This window comes from Vipera berus, assembly GCF_964194415.1.
Source record: "Vipera berus genome assembly, chromosome: 9".
In the NCBI taxonomy this organism is placed as follows: Eukaryota; Metazoa; Chordata; class Lepidosauria; order Squamata; family Viperidae; genus Vipera; species Vipera berus.
Window position 1 is genome coordinate 15,027,030 of NC_138212.1, and position 13,315 is coordinate 15,040,344.

The 13,315-nt window shown below is 42.5% G+C and overlaps 1 protein-coding gene across 5 annotated transcripts in view; it reads left to right on the forward strand.

Annotated features, from left to right (window-relative positions):
* LOC308672505 (RH-like protein) overlaps positions 1–13,315 on the forward strand; it is a 25,806-nt gene continuing 12,491 nt past the window's right edge. For 3 of the 5 annotated variants that reach the window (XR_014027439.1, XM_081335492.1, XM_081335493.1), the window contains exons 1-4: positions 1,684–1,944; positions 4,886–5,072; positions 9,490–9,640; positions 10,885–11,032. Coding sequence is in view for 4 of the 5 variants with exons in the window: in XM_081335492.1 (XP_081191618.1) it covers positions 1,809–1,944; positions 4,886–5,072; positions 9,490–9,640; positions 10,885–11,032 (622 nt within the window). In the remaining variant the exon portion in view is untranslated. Of the gene's footprint in view, positions 207–1,683; positions 1,945–4,885; positions 5,073–7,244; positions 7,452–9,489; positions 9,641–10,884; positions 11,033–13,315 lie in introns of those variants that run through there. The other 2 variants (XM_081335495.1, XM_081335494.1) reach the window with 2 other exon arrangements.

The window sequence follows — 13,315 nt, forward strand, 5'->3', positions numbered from 1 at the left end:
TTCGCTAGCAAACGGACATGCTGAGAATGGCTTAAGAAATGTACTGCAGAAACAGTCCAATAAACCAACATAGAAAGGGCTTGTAGGAGAATGAAGGATCTCAAAAGAAAAAGCCTAAACTACTGTGGGATGGAGTTCCACCGATTGGTTGCCCATGCAGAAAAGGACATACGGCTTTTCCCTGATGCTGCAACAAAAAGCTACAAGTAAGCATGGAGAGAATGTTACTCTGAGCTTACTCCATCATGAAAGAATAAAATGTGGATGTAATCTATGAGGAAACACCTTATATTTTGAGGAAATACCATATATGTTGATGTAACATGTAAGTTAATTATCGTCACTGAAAGAATTTACTTGCAGAAACTTATGTATGGAAAAGACTTATAGTCAACAATATAAAGGTTTCTGCTCCAAGGAAGATAATTTCTGCAATGATGTTTTTTCATCTCATGGTTTTCTTCCTTTGCTAGTGCTGCCATTGCCACTGGCTTTATTTTAGACTGCTTGAAAGCTGTCAAAGAGGCTCCTTCAAGAGCCAAGCATAACAGTGATGATTCCATGTCATATTCTAGACTAGAGGCTCATGAAGAGAAGGACAGAATCTGGAGAGTGGCCCCTGAAGTTGAATAATGCACTACAGGTAGTCCACGTTTAGCGATCATTTGCAGATGTTGACCAAAAAGTAACCTTAGGACCAATCTTCTTCACATTTACACCTTTGCAGGTCTGTAAAGCAAAGTAAAGCTAAAATAACATTGTAAACACAGTTTTGGTTTTGAATAATGACTTACAAACTTGCCAATGGTAGTTGGTCACTAAATGACTACCTGTAATCAGAATGTATGCAAGTCCATAATATGTTATTTGTAATGATTGGCTCATACACTTTGCATATACTGTACAGGTAGTCCTCAACTTATGACCACAATTGAGTTCAAAATTTGTTGCTAGGCAAGCCATTTGTCAAGTGAGTTTTGCCCCATTTCACGACCTTGCCTCAGTTAAGTGAATCACTGCAGTTGATAAGTTAGTAACCTGGTTGTTAAGTGAATCTGGCTTCTCCATTGACTTTGCTTGTCAGAAGGTCGCTAAAGGGGAATCAAATGACCCCATGGCTCTGCAACAGTCATAAATATGATCCAGTTGCCAAGCATCTGAATTTTGATCAAGTGACCTTGGGGATATTGCAATGGTTATAAGTGTGAAAAATGGTCATAAGTCATTTTTTTCAGTGCTGTTGTAACTTTGAACAGTCGCTAAATGAACAGTTGTAAGTCAAGGACTACCTGTATATTGCAAAAAGTTTGCAAAAAGAAAATTAACCATAGCATTTGCTGAGTTCTTCTTGGTTTAGTGAGAACTGCTTAAATGCACATCAATTTGGAACTTTGCTTTTGCTCCAGGGAGGAATTAGCCAGGAACATGCAATTTACATTATCATTGCGCTTGTCTCCTCTGAGTTAAAATAAGCGTACATATGTCAGGCTCACAAAGGTGATGAGAATATTTAAGTGTCTACTTCTGGGAGGTTTTCAATAGTACACATTTGGGTGCAATTCCCATGATTGTATACCATCAGCTTGCTCAATACTAATCAAACATCTGTCACTACAGGGTCTTCTGGCCTGTCTTAGATAAGGGTTATGTGCTTTGCTAATTCCTTCTAAGAACTCTTATCACCTTCACAGCTTTCTCTTTTCTTTTCTTTTCTTTTCTTCCAACGGAGACTCATGGAATGTTTGAACCAAAAGGACTGTATTAACTCTTGCCTGCTCCTTGGTTTGTTGCCTTCTTTTTAAGCCACAATGTCTTCCCAGTATCCTCCAAGTCTCCGGATTCGTCTCCCTGCACTCATTCTTCTTTTGGAAGCTGCTTTAATCCTTATATTTGGCTTCTTTGTTTCTTACGAGCAGAGTCAAAACCTTACAAGAGACTATCCAGGTAAGATTGCTTCCTGTTGGGGTTGAAGACTGTCTTCTATGGCAATGGAAGGTTAAGTAAAGGCTGATATCTCAGAGGAGTTTGTCCCCTCCCCCCCCCCCCCAGGCTCTTGTGCTGACTTGCAGCTTCTCAGCTCTGAGGAATTCAGCACTGTTAATTGGGTTCAGCCCCAGTTGGGAGGAAAGGATACAGTTAAAGATATAGTGCAAATCTCCTTCATCTTTCGGTAGAATTGGAGATGCATGGTTGAGGTCCTGAAGAGGCTTTGGCACAATCTAGAGATGCATGGTCCAAATTTGAGGGTAGCCTCTGCTCCCCAAAACCTCAGATTTCTCCCCTCCCCAACCTTTTGCCAAATTGCTATCAGATTCTACTTTTTAAAACGAAGGGTGAAATTACTTGCTATTTATTTGTATCCCATCTTTGTATTTTTATGAATAATTCAAAATGACAGACATATCTAATACTCCATGCTATTTTCCCCTCCAGAACAGCCCTGTGAGGTGGGCTGGGCTGAGAGAGAAGAACTGGCCCAAAGTCATCCTGCTGGCTTTCATGCCTAAGGCCATACTAGAACTCATAGTCTCCTGGTTTCTGGCCTGGTGCCTTCACCACCAGAACTAAGTAGCTTCATTTTAATTGAATTGTATTTACTTTAAATTAATTCTTATCTAATTTTGGTTCTGATTCCTTGCCATTTCTTCTATTCAAAGTCAAATATAATACTTGGCCCGAAAAGTTTTGTAGGGCCAAGTAGTTTGGTTGCGCTAAAGCATTTTCCTTTGCTCTTACTTAACGTGGTAGGGTATAGATCTGGAGCACAGGCCACCTCAAGGGTGTCTGCTGTGTGATCAAAAGTGTCAAGATGATGCATACCATCCTGGCACTTCTTTTCCATTCAAAAGTTCCACATTCAATTCCCTGCCTGTGACTGAACTAAAGGCACCAAAGCCTGAGTTAAGATTAGGAAGCTTCTGACGTGACATAATTAATTGCTGCTAAAGGAGGGGTAGTGGTTTTAATATCAGGCCATTTAGAAAGAGGTAGCCAGCTACAATGCCTCCATGCTCAGAAAAACTTGCTTCGTTCTAATCTAATGGAACTGTTTTGGAGTACAGCAGCATAGAAAGGCCTGTGAGAAATAAATATATAAGGTGTGCATAGTACTACAGAATTAAATTACAGTGGGCCAGGAAATATCCCAATAGTCATTAGATGGCAGCAAATCCTCTAATGCTTTGCTGCCATCTAGTGGCTTTCTGCAGCTTGCAGCCCAGATCTGGAACTAACTACAATAAAATAATGATTTCAGACAACAGTACTACAGTAGTAGTAGTAGTAGTAGTAGTAGTAGCAGTAGTAAGTGTCTAGGGAGATTCTCCATAGTAGTAGTAGTACTAGTAATAGCACCACCAGAAGTAGCAGCATTTCTGGGGAAGACAGCTTGTAAAGAGGCTTATCTTCACTCTTTCCATAAAAGTCATACTTAGCAAAAGCCATTTGACGGATAGCATAGGATGATTGTGCTAGGAGAAGTAAGCCAATATTGCAGCTGAGTTCACACATAAGCTGTGATGTGGTTTGTCTGGTTTTGATTTAATTTCCTAGTCTTGGCAACTTCCAGCCGCCTGGAACTCTCCACCCAGAATTACCTTTTCAACTCCTTGCTAAGAAGTTAGTTATCAGATGGGCAGCTATATAAATGTTTTAAATAAATAAAAGTTCAGGTATCTGGAAGTCGCCAACGTTAAGCAAACATTTAATGAAAGTTTTGAACTCTCCCATTGCAGGAGGAGAACCATGCTTTGTGACTTAGCTGTATATGCCAATTGGGCTACTGCATGAATCATGTGTTGAAGGAAAAGTCTTCATTATGGTTCAGTCCAAGCTGGGGATAAACAACATGGCAACTGCTTTAGGAAGAAGGTTGCAGTTTACTGAAGAGGAGAGCCAGACAGAAAGATGGCTCTAGAAGGAAAAAGAGAGATGAGCACATGTAGGGAGTGGGTTTTTATACTCTCTGGAGCCTTTTGTTTGGAGTTGTTTCCTGTTCCTGTTTTAGGCTTTGTATTTCTTGAGACATGTATTCTGACCTGAGTCTGGGTGTGCCCTTTGGCATCTGTGGGTTAATCCTATTGTGTCCTTTCTTAGACTTTGGGTGGGTTATGTAGATTTTAGGTGTCTTTGTCTTCTTAATCTTCTAGCTGGGGGCCTCCAACCTTCCTGGATGGTTTACATCTGCATTTCTATAGAGCTGGTTTCTGCTTGAGGGAGGGAGACTTGGGGCTATTAAGAAAACTGGGCATGCTTTTCTGCCTCTTTAAGATCCTTTTAGGAAATATATTTTTCTGCCCTTTTAATATTTCCTTCTCTGGGGGACTGACTTCCCACACACGGTTGCAGCACACTATGGCTTATAGCACAGAACCTCCTTTTTTGAATGAAGAAAGGGATATGGGAGTGAGTGATGTGTATGTATTTATAAATGTGTACATACATATGTAGGAAAGAGAGCAGTATGTTCCTTGCCTTTCCTGAACATATATGTGCATAGGCAGCCCTTTTCTGCCTGTTACATGGGGTACCTAGGATCCAAAACCTGAAAGTCCATGTGTCCTTCAGTTTAAGATCCAATTGACAGATAGCACCAATCTGTGATTGGATTAGTGTATCACTCTAAGCCATGGGTGGGGAACGACGGCCTCTTTATGACCTGTGAACTTCAACTCCCAGAATTCCTGAGCCAGCCAGGCCTTCGTTCTCCACCCCTGCTCTAAGCCATGATTTGTGAATAAATTGCTATGTCTGGGATTACGCACCAAGCTGAGTTGAAACCAAACAAACCACATTAAGGCTCAGTGTGATAGGGAGCTTACAGCTGGGTCTCCTGAATATGGTTTGCCCGTGCCATCTTGACACCAGCGTTCTGTGTTCCCTACAGTATTTCAAGATGTCAGCCTCATGGTGATTTTGGGGTTCGCCTATTTTCTGGCCTTCCTGCACAGATATGGCTTCAGCAGCATTGGATTCAGCCTTCTTCTTGCTGCCCTCGGAGTTCAGTGGGCCGTGATTGTGGATGGATTCCTCTTTCACTTCTCAGCTGGGAAAATAAGGATAAATCTGCAAAGGTAGAGGTCAAAGGTCACGGAGCTTGGTTCCCTGCTAGGAATTCTGCCTGCCTCATCTTATAGGGTTAATGGAAAACGGGTGGAAGGAGCATTGTGTTTGTTTATTACCTTACCTATAAAAGCAGGATAAACATCTAACTTTAAAAAGCCCAGTGATTTCAGTGGGAACTTCCACAGGGGGTTCTTTGCACCATTCTAGAATCAGGTCTGGAGAATAAACCTTATGCATTGTTTTCTATGTTCTGTAACTGAGCCAGTTAATGTCCAAGAGATGAGAATTCTGGCATTTTCCCTGCTCTCGGTGAGGGAATGGTAAAAAAAAGTTAAAAAAAAGTAAGTAAAAAAATAGCCAGAACAGTGCAATTAAAGCTCCATTTGTTTTTTTTATGTGTAAGGTACATAAACAACAGAGCTTCAATTTTATCATTGTGGCCGCCATCTTAATCCCCCCCCCGCCCCTCTCAATATCTTGTGAACACTCCTGGGCTGGGTAGCAGAAACGCTCACTGTTATAAAAATGGTGTGGTAGAATGTTAGTCCAGAATTGCAGGAGGGAAAGGCCTTTTCCTGTGGGCAAAGAGACAGTGAGGTTTGGAATGTCTGGCAGGCAGGAAGAGGGTGAAGGTAGACCCCCTCCCTAGCAACTCATAGAGTACATCTTAATATCTATGCAGATAGTTGCTTTAGGCCAGCAAGGTTTCTGTCAGTAGGCGAACACAATAAAGAAACTACACATGTCATTCTGCGTTCCTTAGGTTTAACAGAAATCTTGGCTAGATGAACCAGCTGCATAAATATTAGATGCTAGGGAGGGTCTGCCTTCCCCTTCTTCTTGACTGCCAGATTTCCCAAGGTCCACCGTCTCTTTGCTCTCTGGAAAGAGCCCCTCCCCTCCTGGGACTCTGGATTACATTCCATCACAGATAGTGAAGGTAACCGTGATCAAGGACTGAGTCTGAAATGCTTAATGGTGATACAGAACTGAGGATAGCGTTGGAGGGACGTTGATTTGATGTCTTTGGTTTATTCCAAGCCATTTGCTCTTTTCAATAGCTCGAGTAAGGAAAGAGGTTTGCTCTGATTCATCTTTTGATCAAACCTCCCAGCGAAGGTGTGTGTGGGGGATTAAAATAAAAATCCAGATGGTGGCCACAGTCACGCAATCAAGCCCTGCCTGTTTTTAGGGTTGCCATCTTGACTTTTTTTTGGACTCCCCCCTCCCCCTTCCTCCCTCATGGTCATCCCTGAAGAATTCCTTCAAGGGTTGAATTACTGAGAGGCAAAGGAGCCAGTCAGTCTAAAGCAGGGGCCTTCAAACTTGGCCCTTTTATGACTTGTGGACTTCAACTCCCAGAATTCCTCAGCCAGCGTGCCTGGCTGAGGAATTCTGGGAGTTGGTCCACAAGTCATAAAAGGGCCAAGTTTGAAGACCCCTGGTCTAGAGAATAATCTTGGGAAATTAATTGGTTCTGACTCTTAGTAAATTTGATCTTGACAAATACAGTGCTAAGCCTGAGTATCTTCTATGAAAGTATCTGGCAAGGATAAAAAGTTAAAACACCAGTATATATACACGGGAACTTGGAATCTTATTATAGATGTTAATATATGTACATACAGTATAGAGAAATGCTAACTTCAGTTAACCTTTCATATTGAGCAAAAAATGTTATTGTGATTTTGTTTGAAAACATTACATCACAGACTGAGCCAATCTATATTCTCCCCATGTGCCACTGAGTCACATTTCTAAAATAAACAGAATAATTCCAAATTTGGGGAAAGATGCAGCAGCGGCAGCAAGGCTAAGAGGGATCTTACATAATTGCAGGATGAACGTGGTCTTCAGTTACAGTATTTCTTTAGGAATGTCTACTTGTTCCTGATATGAGGCCCCCCCCTCAGATCAGTGGGACTTCTGCACATTTAAAATTGCAGTGGGATTAGCAGGAGGAGAGAGAAGGCTTCAGCATTCAGTCCTTGTCAACTGGAGATTTCAACTTGCAGCATCCTAATAAGTAAAGATCAGTATTTAGCAACCCCTTGTCTTTTATTCCTTCTCAAACTGTCCGTTTTCTTCACTTATCAGCTCTGAAGAAACTCAGCACAATGTATTTAAAGGCGTGTGTTGAGTTATACATTTCAAACTTCCTGAAAACGTGCACCTTTTAACAGGGGTTAAAAAACAAAACAAAAAATGGGGATAGATAGGCAGAATGGATTTTTGGATGAATTCAGACCAAGGAAACCTGGAGGAATACAGACCAGTTGGGAAGCTGACAGCCTGGGTTTGAGATCCGAGCGCTGCTCGATGAGGTGGGCTCCCGTTACTTGCCCCAGCTCTTGTCTACTTAGCAGTTCAAAAGCACGCAAATACAAGTAGGTAAACAGCTACCGGATCTCCGGTCCTTTCTCCGCGGCCTTAAAACATTCCTTTTTCCATCAGGCTGACCTGGACTGACGACAGGGTTTTTTAAAATGTTTTTTAATTTTTAATTGTTTAGTTTAACTTATTTATTGGGGCTGTTTAATTTAATTTCTTTTAACTTTTGTATTGTTGTTTTTATTGTTGTTAGCCGCTCTGAGTCCTTCGGGAGATAGGGCGGCATATAAGTCCCAAAAATAAATAAATAAATAAATACCACTTTGGTGGGAAAGTAACAGCGTTCCATGTGCCTTGGCGTATGCTCATGCTGGCCACATGACCATGGAAATGTCCTTGGGACAATGTTGCCTCCCTTAACTAAGAAACAGAGATGAGCACTGCCCTCTAGAGCAGAGGTCCCCAACCTTTTGGACACCAGGGACCGGTTCCGTGGAGAAAGGTTTCTCCGCGGACTGGAGAGTGTATGGTTTTTTTGTGCTGCCTACATCCCAAGGATGGGGCTTTGCTTGTTGGTGTGGACCGGTTGCTGGCATGCCGCGGCCCGGTACTGGTCCACGGACCAGGGGTTGGGGACCCCTGCTCTAGAACTAGACATGACTGGAGGGGGAAAACCTTTACCTTTATTTTACAGATCAAGGAGATCCAGAGAGGCTGGTTGGACTTTTGGGATGAACCTAGGGGTGTCAGGTTCTGGGGGGGGAGGGGGAGGAGAAGCAGGAGACCCACAGGGGTGGGTTGCAGCCTTGCCCCCTTTTACATCCGTAACATTTCTTTGATGCCTATAAAAGGGGTGAGTGGGTTTCAATTGTAGCCCCCATCTTGATTTTTTGACTCTCTGTGGACACCCCCGGGAAGAAGCCCACTGTGGACGGCCACCATGAGTTCCTATGCATCTAACTGCCCCTCTGCACCTCCAAAGGATGGCTTCCTTCCAAACCGTTGAACCCAAGAGGCAATAAGTCTGATTAAATATTAGCTTTGCACAGATGCCCATCTTATTTATGATTTCAAAATTAATGACCCTGTCTCCCTTTTAATTAGGCACTCCATCTTCTTCCCTGATAGATTACACTTCAGTCCTTGTGCACACTCAGGCATTTGCCCCAGAATGTGTGGGTGAGTGGATTAATGTATGTGCACCTCACCATGAAGGCAGCACCTACTATTTGCATCTCATCAGTAGTGTAAACCACTTTTGACACCTGCTTAAAAAAAAGTCAAATTCCTTTCTGTTCAAAACAATACCAACAACGCACATAAATTGTTCTGTTTTTTTTTTCCTTTTAATGGTCTCGTCTTAGGCATCAAAAGACAAAATGAGCTCTTTCATGGTCAAGAACCAAATTTAAGATTTGGAATGAGATGAGGACTGCTGTGGATTTGGGGCTGCGATGTGAGAGGTGTTATGTACTTACGCTAATCTATTTTTGACATTTCCCCCTAGCTTTGAGGGAACAATGTTCCTCCATGCAAATGCAAATGCTTCCTCATCCAACTTTGCAAGTTTGCAAACTCTTCTGTTTCAATTGAGCAGTCATTTTTGAAAACAAGTGTTCTGATTGATCAGGGGCACTGTGACGTTCATTACACCATCATCAATATAGGGACTTATTGATTTCTTGTGGTTACAGGATCCTCATAGGTTTGCAATGTATGTAACAGTTGTATTATTAGGGCTCTTAATTCTGTAAATACACTTCTGAGGGAACGTTATCTTAAGGCAATGTTTCTTAACCTGGGCAACTCCCAGAATTCCCCTGGCTCTGGAATGCACACTCATTCAGAAAATCACAATAGGAAAAGTAGAAAACTCTAGATCTGATTGGAAAAGAATCTCACCATCTCATAAAATCCTGCTGATTTTCTCCTCCTCCTCCTCCTCCTCCTCCTCCTCCTCCTCCTCCTCCTCCTCCTCCTCCTCCTCCTCTTCCTTCTCTTCTCCTCCTCCTCCTCCTCCTCCTCCTCCTCCTCCTCCTCTCTGTCTCTCTCTGTCTCTCTGTCTCTCTCTGTCTCTCTCTTTCTTCCCACCAGCATTTTAACTGCTATTATGAGCATCACCACAGTGCTGATTTCAACTGGAGCAATACTTGGCAAAGCCAATCTCATGCAGTTGATCTGGATGGATGTGGTGGAAGTGACCATCTTCACCGTCAATAGATGGGTGGCTGTGAATATTCTGCAGGTACAAAGCTGTCCTTTTGCAGAATTTATTCAAACCTAGTTTGCCTAGTTCATACTTCACCTTATTTTACAATGTGTATCATATAATTGACTGGTCAGGTTAATCTATCATTGGGCAACTTGATTCTGACTTTGCGTACAGTGTAAACAGGGTACAGGTAGTCCTCAACGTACGACCATAATTGAGACCAAAACCTACATTGCTAGGTGAGAAATTTGTTAAATGAGTTTTGCCCCATTTTACATCTTTTCTCGCCACATTTGTTAAGTGAATTGCTGCAGTTCTTAAATTAGTAGCACGGTTGTTAAGTGAATCTGCTTTCCCCATTGACTTTGCTTGTCAGAAGGTCTCAAAAGGGGATCACGTGACCCTGGGACACTGCAACTGTCATAAATGTGAGTCAGTTGCCAAGCATCCGAATGTAAATCTCATGACCCTGGGGATGCTGCAATGGTCATAAGTGTGAAAAATGATCATAAGTCACTTTTTTCATTGCCATTGTAACTTTGAGTGGTCACTAAATGAACTGTTATAAGTCAAGAACTACCTTTATTGTAATTTGTAAGCTGTGAGCTGCAGTTTATGATAAAAGGGCAGGAACAATGGAATTGCAGATGAAATTGCAGATTAGCGGGCAACTAAATTTCATTTTTGATGTGTGCCGTTGTGCCCACAGTAAAAAATGACAATAAAGATTATAAAGATTATCTTATCTTAAATGTCTTTACTTTTCAACGCTGACATGTCTTTGGAAAGGGCAAAAGGAATGGCATATTCTGGATGTGGGAGGGACTAGTTGGCTGGCTAGCTGGAGATTTCACGCTGTCATATTTTATTGTAGATATTCCATATTTTCAGCTTTTTTCTTGTTTATAAAAATGATAAGCACAGGGATCTTGCACTAATAAGAAAAATTGCTCTGGGTGTAATTTAGCATGTTGTAGGAGCCAGCCAGGGTGGACTAGAAACCGTTATTGATTACTTAGTGTTGTGTTGCCAGACCCAGAATCCCCCAGCCAGAATTCTGGGAGTTGAAGTCCACACAGCTTAAAGCTGCTGAGGTTGAAAAACACTGGGGCAGAGAATGAATTTAAAATGCCCAGGGGAGCAATTCCAAAAAAGAAAAATCAACCACCCCTTTAGTTGTTTTCCTTCCTTATATTCGGTCACTACAGGCTGGCACATAGAAATCACCCTCCATCTTGACCACATAGGAAATGGCGAACTGCTTTTGCTGTCCACAGATCCAGAGCCACGTCAGCATGATGCACGCCCACTTATTCGGCGCCTATTTTGGCTTAATGGTCTCCTGGACGCTCCACCACTCCTCACTGAGTCGGAAATCCGAGAAGGAAAGATCCAGGCCCATCTCGGATATGTTTGCGGTGCTGGGTAAGCAGTTTGCTTTGGGCAAGAGAAAAGGTCAAAGGGTGTTCTTCCTGGGGCTGAATCTAATGCATGCCCACCAAATTAGGAGGTTCCTGTTTTGGCTAGCTGTATGCATGGCATCCAGCGTAGGACATATTGCTCAGCAGTTGACATTTGAATTTGGTCTCTTATTTCAGCATGACTCTGGCAATTTAGCTGCTAACGTGGAGAGGTGTATTGATAGTAATGGTGACGCAGTTCCTGGCTTTTATGGAGGACATTAGATCTGTTCCAATCTGGATTCAAGCCCACTTTTCAGATTTGCGAGTGCCTTGGTGCTTGGATCCTCAAGAGACTGATTGTGGAAACCCAGAGGTTTGCAAAAGACTAAGGACCACTCTCCAATCATTAGCTGGACTTAAAAAGGAAATATAAGAATAATATTAAAAGGGAAAGGCTATGCTGCAAGACAGTGTACAAGTAGCTGTCAACAATCATTCATTTAACAACCATTCAAAGTTACAACAGCACTGGAAAAAAAAGACTTATCACCAATCCTTGCACTTACAGCCACTGCAGCCTCCCCAAAGTCGTGTTATCAAAATTTGGGTTCTTGGCAACCAGCATGATTTACAATGAATGCAGCATCCTAGGGTCATGTGATCGTATCTGACTTTCCCAGCTGACGCCTGTCAAGCAAAGTCAATGGGAGAATCTGGATTCAGTTAATGGCTGGCTGATTCACTTAACAACTGCAGTGGTTTGCTTAACAACATGGCAAAGATCGTAAAACTGGGCATGGTTCACTTAATACTTGCCTTGCTTAACAATGAAAATTCTGGTCCCAATTGTAGTCGTAAATCAAGGACTACCTGTACTCGTTATTTCAGATGGATCACACATAGATACGCTTAAAAAATGAAAGGGCAAAAATTTGCTCACCACAGAACTGCAGAATTGGGGAAGATCTGCAGAGTGTGAGAAAACCAAGGCTTTTGAAAGCTGGCTGTCTAACCCAGGGGTCTTCAAACTTCCTGGCTGGCTGAGGAATTCTGGGAGTTGAAGTCCACAAGTGTTAAAGTTGCCAGGTTTGAAGACCCTTGGTCAGGGGTAGGCAACCTCGGCTCTTTTATGACTCATGGACTTCAACTCCCAGAATTCCTGAGCCAGCTATGAAGTCCATGAGTCATAAAAGAGCCGAGGTTGCCTACCCCTGCCCTTGGTGTTATGTATGCAGGCACCTGCATAGCAACAGCCACCAGGGGGCGTTGGCCTGAATGGTTTTGGCGGGAAACCCAGTTTTGGCAGGAAACCTAGGGCCAACCCCATTGGCTGTCTGCTTACCTGGCTAGGTATTTAAGGAGGCCAGGTAACCCTCATCCCTCAGTTCGCTACCCCCCATCCAATAAAGAGCTGAACTCACACACCGGCTGGCGTCTCTTCCTTGAGTCGGACCCACTACACAACACTTGGTCTAACCACTTCTTAAAAAAATCTCCAAAGATGGAGAACTGATAATCTCAGTTAATAGATTTTCTACTGTTGTACAAAGCTTTCTGTCAAGGAAATCTGGGTCAGTGTTTCTTAACCTTGACAACCTTAAGCTGTGCGGACTTCAACTTTCTGGCAGCTGAAGTCCAAACTTTTTAAAGTTGCCAAGGTTGAGAAAGACTGATTTAGGTAGTTGAATCTGTTACAGCCTGCTTGTTATTTCTGGTCCTGGTTTCTATGGCCATAGGAAGGAGTTGGTCATCCTCTTTGCAGCTTCTTTTTAAATAGCTGGAGACGGTTATCACACCTTCAAACAATTGCCTTTTCTCTGGACTGAACATCCCACATTCCTTCAGTCACTCCTCTTCCACTGCTCTGCTATTGATTCTCCCTTGCACTTACAATAATGTAGAAGGCAGGGCATTCAGTCTGGCTGATGAAAAAGCCGTTAGATGAAGCAGCCACACAGTACTGATTAGATAATTTAGCAAGTATAAAAGAGCTTTTGAACTGGCTTAGCATTGGTTATTTCTATAGATCATTACTAAATCCATCAAGGATGTTTGCAAGGCACGGTCAGAGAAGTTAAGATAATTAGCCACAACAGTGCAATCCAAGTTCTGCGTGTTTTTATCCCCGTTGTGTATGACACACACAAAAAACAGGCGAAGCTTTGATCATAGGTTCTGGTTATCTTGATTCCCCCCCCCAGCATACCCTGTAGATACCTTTGTCCGTGGTTCCTTTAATTAAGGATTAGCATACTGTCCAAGTACAGTTACAGATAAATGGACAGATCATGAAAGAGAATGCCGA